Source organism: Limulus polyphemus, unplaced genomic scaffold (assembly GCF_000517525.1).
Source record: "Limulus polyphemus unplaced genomic scaffold, Limulus_polyphemus-2.1.2 Scaffold930, whole genome shotgun sequence".
Lineage (NCBI taxonomy): Eukaryota > Metazoa > Arthropoda > Merostomata > Xiphosura > Limulidae > Limulus > Limulus polyphemus.
Genome location: NW_013666540.1, coordinates 223,370 through 229,205, shown reverse-complemented (window position 1 = coordinate 229,205; position 5,836 = coordinate 223,370). Strand labels below are relative to the sequence as shown.

General features: G+C 30.3%; 1 protein-coding gene across 1 annotated transcript in view; it reads right to left on the bottom strand.

The window, feature by feature from the left end:
- LOC106461304 (formin-like protein CG32138) overlaps positions 1-5,836 on the bottom strand; it is a 133,620-nt gene that overhangs the window by 11,173 nt on the left and 116,611 nt on the right. The window contains exons 18-20 of the mRNA XM_022388173.1: positions 4,145-4,231; positions 2,281-2,349; positions 2,069-2,149 (exon numbers count right to left, since the gene is read on the bottom strand). Coding sequence (XP_022243881.1) covers positions 2,069-2,149; positions 2,281-2,349; positions 4,145-4,231 — 237 coding nt within the window. The remainder of the gene's footprint in view (positions 1-2,068; positions 2,150-2,280; positions 2,350-4,144; positions 4,232-5,836) is intronic.

The window sequence follows — 5,836 nt, the reverse complement described above, 5'->3', positions numbered from 1 at the left end:
CATCCTCTTATAGCTTAGCAACACTATTCTGTGGATTTGTTTCTGACAAAGTGGAATCCTCTTGTTTATTATTAGCTTTCAACAGGACAAAGAACAGTTTCTTCCCTTGCCTCCATCTTGCTACGCCACTGGATTTACTAACAGTGACTACCAATAACTTTCTGACTGGTCCTTCTTATTCAAGATAGGGGAGGTCATAACCTTGAGATATCATCTGTCCCATCAGTAAAGGACAGTGCTGTCATCTACATACATGTGAAGAATTACAACCATAGCACCCCTCCCCAACACACACAGGTAGAGAGGGTATCATCTCTGTAGAACACAAAGAAACAAAGGCAATTAGAATAAAGTCAGTGGTTTTCTGGACCATGTGTTATGAAATAAATGCATAGATTTAGAGTAAATAAAAAATTTCAATATTCATATAAGTAGGTAAAAAATGCATGGTATGCTTCTTTACCACACTGTATGTAATTTCCAAAAGGAGTAGAGAAGTAACTTTTATAAATAAAATGTATTGAGATAAATATTGTTTTCTTATATCAGTTTGAATGATATATGAAATATTTTATTGCAAAATTCCTTTTAACTAAGTGGGCTAGTGTGTAATGTTATTAGGCCATGTGACTGTATTTATTGCTATGACTGGAATGAAACAGACAAAAATAAAATAAAAAAATAATAAGGCTGTGAAAAAGTTATAAAAATTGGCCTAAATGTTGGATACAAACTTCTCTTTTTGGAATAGTTACTTATTTTGTGAAATTAAAAATATAAAATGAAAAGATAAATACTGATGATTATACAGTTTTGTGTAATCTAAATTAAGGTTTAGATCCACTATTACAGAAAAATACCAAATTTACATGAATAAAAGTTTTGACACTTTAGTCCCACATTTGTTTTTGAGAGGCAACATACACTGTTGGACTGAAAAGGACCCATGGAAGAGTCAAAACATTTATCCATGTAAATTTGCTGTTGTTCCATAATAGTAGCTCTAAACCCAATTTTAAAATACTGATGAATTTGGAATCACAGTATCTGTATAGTATGAAGATAACACAAGTGCAAAACCAGGATTTTAGGTCAATGGCTATAGTTATTTGATAATGACTATATAAAGCTATGCCATATAGTTGTTTCTATTTCGTTATAAATTGTAAATTTACCAAAAATATAATTTTTAGATTTAAAAATATTTAGTGGAATTACAAGTTATATCTTTAACATGTTTGTGTTTCAGACATGGTAATATTACTTATAAAAGATATTAATTTCTATAAATACAAATGCAAAAATGGCATTATACTGTAGTTAGGCTAGAAAGGGTTAAAATCTAATAAAATTGTTTTTCGTCAAAAGACTTTAAATACCTGACATTTTCTATTGGAGTTTTTATTTTCATTAAAGTATATAAGGCCATACAGAAAAAAAATGGCTCTCATATGCTAATATTTTAGAAATCAGCAGATGACTAGTTTTTTTACTTGTCAGGTTACTACATAACTTTTTACCAAGGCCACCTTCCTGAGAAACTAATTCTCACTTTGGGAACACTTAATGAGGTCAAATATTTGTCATGATCTGATTGGTTTTTATTCTGAACAACCTTCTTTTACTCTTTGACAAAAGAATAAACGTTCAACCAACAAGAAAATTTAGCATTTTTACAGTGTTCATTATTATTTTCTGAATCATTGTAAAGTAGGTTTAGAAAAAAAGCTATATTTTAAAAGATCTTGAACTGATTTTTGTTTAGAGGGAACTTATGTTAACCCTCCATTCTTTAGTTTAAAATTTATCAACTATATTGTTATTGTCGGTATTCAATATATATTGGTTGTCATCCTCTTGGTTTAAGTAATGCTGTCAAGTTATTCACAAAAAAAAGTTTTTTTATATGATTGTAATGAAGATTAAACTTAAGTTATTTGATTACCTGCATATTATTTAAAATCAACTACATAACTAACTTTGCATGGCCTAATTCTATATATTTTTTTTCACTAGTCATGCTACAAATAAAATGAAAAACTGTAATATTTAAAGATTCGTAACTCACCATGTCTAGAATCTGTAACTTAAATCCATATGCTGGCCCTCTTTTAGCTCCATTCATATAATTCCCAAATGCTAGGATTATCTTTGAGAAAAAAAAAAAAAATTATGCACAAACAATCAAAACATATCAGTCATTGATTAACATATAATTATAATCTTCATAGTGTCTATTAACAGGAAGGATATATTTTATCCACAAATATTGAGCCTCACCTCTAATATCTTTCTTATTTTCTTGGAATTCTTTATTGATCTTGAAGCTGTGATGATGGAATGAACTTGCTGGAAGGTGGATTCATGAAAATATTATAAACTGTTTAAGTCTGATATATATATAATCATCATCTCATTACATACAATTAGTACAATATAACAATTAAACAAATGTACCCATAGGTGTGGTCCCAGCTTTAAAAGCAACATAATTTAACTACTAAAATTATGTATTACTATTACAAATGATTGAGAACATTATATTAAAATTATTTTGAATATGCAAATCAGCAAGTCACATGACAACCACTATCGATATAAAGTTGTGGCAGCAAGGTATCAATCAGAACAGCATTTTGAAGTTGTTTGGTGTTTCACAAGTAATGTGATATCAAGAAAAATGTTTCACACTTGGAAAGGGTGTGTAACAGCCCTTTCTGATGCAAAATATTCTTACACACTGATCATAATACATGTTTAGTTCAGGGATTTAAAGTTTTCAAGAGGGAAATATCCTATACATTTAATGATATTGAAAAACAAAGGATTACAGATTAACTTGGAAGACCAGAATCATCCAGAAAAGGACCTGAAAGAAGTTGTACCCCAAATGTGGTAAGCAAAATGTGATATCTTGTAACAATTGAGAACCCCAAAAAACAAAAGTCAGTAGCAAAAGCCATCCATATGCTTCAGCCAATAGTATGCAACATAATCAAGAAGGATCTCTGTCTCGAAATGCAACTCAAATCATGTGTATGCAAAGTGCTTTAATGTTCAGGAAGGGAAGACCAACTGTAGAAAACTGCATGAATGGTACCTAGCATGGGTATGTAGATGTACCTTGATAATTGTAAGAATTGATGTGCCATTTTGTATGAGTCAATGGGTGATAGAAATTTCAAAATGTGGTACATTGCATGTCGCAAAACTTTTTTTTGATATTGCACTAAAAGAAAGTTAGGGATCAGGAGAGTGGATACAAAGGTCAAGGTGAATTATACTTATTATCAGACCGATGTACTGAACTATTTGTACAGTTCAGAAATATCAGCTTTGTGTGAAAATGAGGCCAATAAGGTATGGATTCACCAAGATAAGGCTTCCAATCATACCTCTTGTTCAACCATCACATACATCAAGCAGCTGGAGAATATAACAGGTATACAGACTATTCCATATGAAGAAATACTGGTCAAGTTACCAGACACAGCCCTTATGGATTTCTGTTGGCTGCTGAAATAGCTGTTGGGAAACCATCCTCATACATTATATGGATTATGGAGAAGCTACAAAGAAGACTAGCGTGCTTTGGACATGATAGCCTTACGTCAGAGCCTTTTGCAACGGAAACTACACAGCAGGGATATTGTAAAGATGTATGGCTATCAGAAAAACCATGACTAGGTATGGTGACATGGACTGTAACAGCTTGGATCAGCCCCAAAATTCGTTTTCATATAATGTACTAAGCCCTCTGCAGTATCTTTAATTTCAATTTCACCATATTTGCAAAACACAGTGTTAGAGGTGATGGAAAATTATTATAAAAGTGTGAATATATTTTTGGGGATTTTTCTTATCATTATATCATTATAATGAAGAATGAGGAGAATATCAAAAATAAGCCAATTTTGTGTAATGTAATAATTGTACAGTAAGTAACTTTTTATATAAAAAAATATCTTATTAATAATCAGTATGAAAAATAACAATGAATTTGTTCTAAATCGTTAATAAGTAGCATAAAAATACATATTCTTACATAAAGAAAGTAGATCATTCAATTAAGCTACTAAATAAACAATGATACACATTTTGAAATGCAGATAAGTTGGGTGTTGTAAATTTTAAGTCTACTAACCGGTGTGATAAGCTGAATATTCTCACCAAAACTTGCTATGTAACTCATGATGTTAAGTTTCTGTGACAGTCTCTCAACTTTGGAAAGCTGTAAGAACAGAAATATTAACATTTCACTATATATATGCTTTCAAAATAGCTGATGCCTTATATCAGTTAACATAAAATCTAAGTACGTTACTATGTTCTGAGCACACATACACTTATTCACAATTAACTTTTATATACATGTTTACAGGACTTATTAAAAATACATTAATGGTTTAAAATCTCAAATCTGTGATTATGAGAATCATTAAATTTAACACATTGGTATGATACTTATGATTTACATCTTCCTACATGGATGCTGCCACCAGGAGGCTACATGGGCCATGGCCCACTCACTTTTCATACTTGAGGATGGTAAATATGATCTGGTCCTCTCCCACATTTACAATAAGAAAAAACAGATACATATTATATTACTATTTTAATTTATTTAATGACCTATTCAGTAGTGTGGTGCTGTTGTATATTTTAGGCATTGTTTTTAGTAGCCATGGTCAAAGGCACATTCTTTTTGAAATATTATAAAGATAATTTTTTTCTTACAAGTGTTTGTGTCAGTGATAAATATTTAGTTTTTTTTTATTCTGACATCTACTATAAATGACAGACTGACAGTTAATGTTTATAAGAGTATTGCTAAAGTGGTTGATATGCAGATTTATGACTTATTCTGTTATAGGTCTGCTCTGTCCAACACTATACCCTTCTCACTTTTATATTCATGATAGCATCCTTGTTTTCCTATAATAGCCTATATGAAATAGTCAACAAATATAAGATACAAGTGATATTTTCATATAATATGAAAAAATATAACCCAAGAATTTAAAGAAAACTGTGAAATATATTTTACAATTCATGGTTTGTACCTTTGATAAACAGCTCAAAATTATTTACTGGTTTTATGAATTCATTATTGTTTTACCATAAATCTGTTAAATGTAGAATTATAAGTTATACTAAACCTTCTAAAAACTAGCAAAATAAAAAAGTAGGAAAAAAACTTCCAGAAAGACTTTACTACATTAAAAACAGCAAAGTTGTAAAACTTTCTTATCACATTACAGCAAACTTCAATAAAATTACAAAAGAATTGTGTTTTGATGTTGATTTTTAACAATTTTTGTATTAAAATTAGACTAAGAATAAAAGAAATAACCGATCAAGGCATGTGTGAATAACACTTTCTTCTCCCAGTCAAACCTTGCCCGAATACTTCATTTCTATCATATTCTACTTTATAACCTTGTACTTACAGTCCTTACCTATGGCTTGATTGTATTTTAACATTAATGACAATATACACAGCTACCAATAAGTAAACAGACATCTCCCAGAAAACAAATCAAAGAATTAGCTTAGTAAAGACAACATGAATACAAATAATCATGCCAAGAATGTAAGAATCCCAAGAATTACCCATATTTTCACTAGGTCACACAGTTGGAGAAAAGGTTAATTGTGTTTGATATTCCCCAGCTATTATGGAATAATTCACTATGAAAAGGCTCCCCAAGCAAGTTTCATAAGCATGATAAAGAATAAAAGCAAAACCTTTGCAAAAGATTTGGATCAACTAAAAGTTATTCTACCTACAAATGTCAATGGATAATAGATTTACTGGAACACTATCAGTATTTGA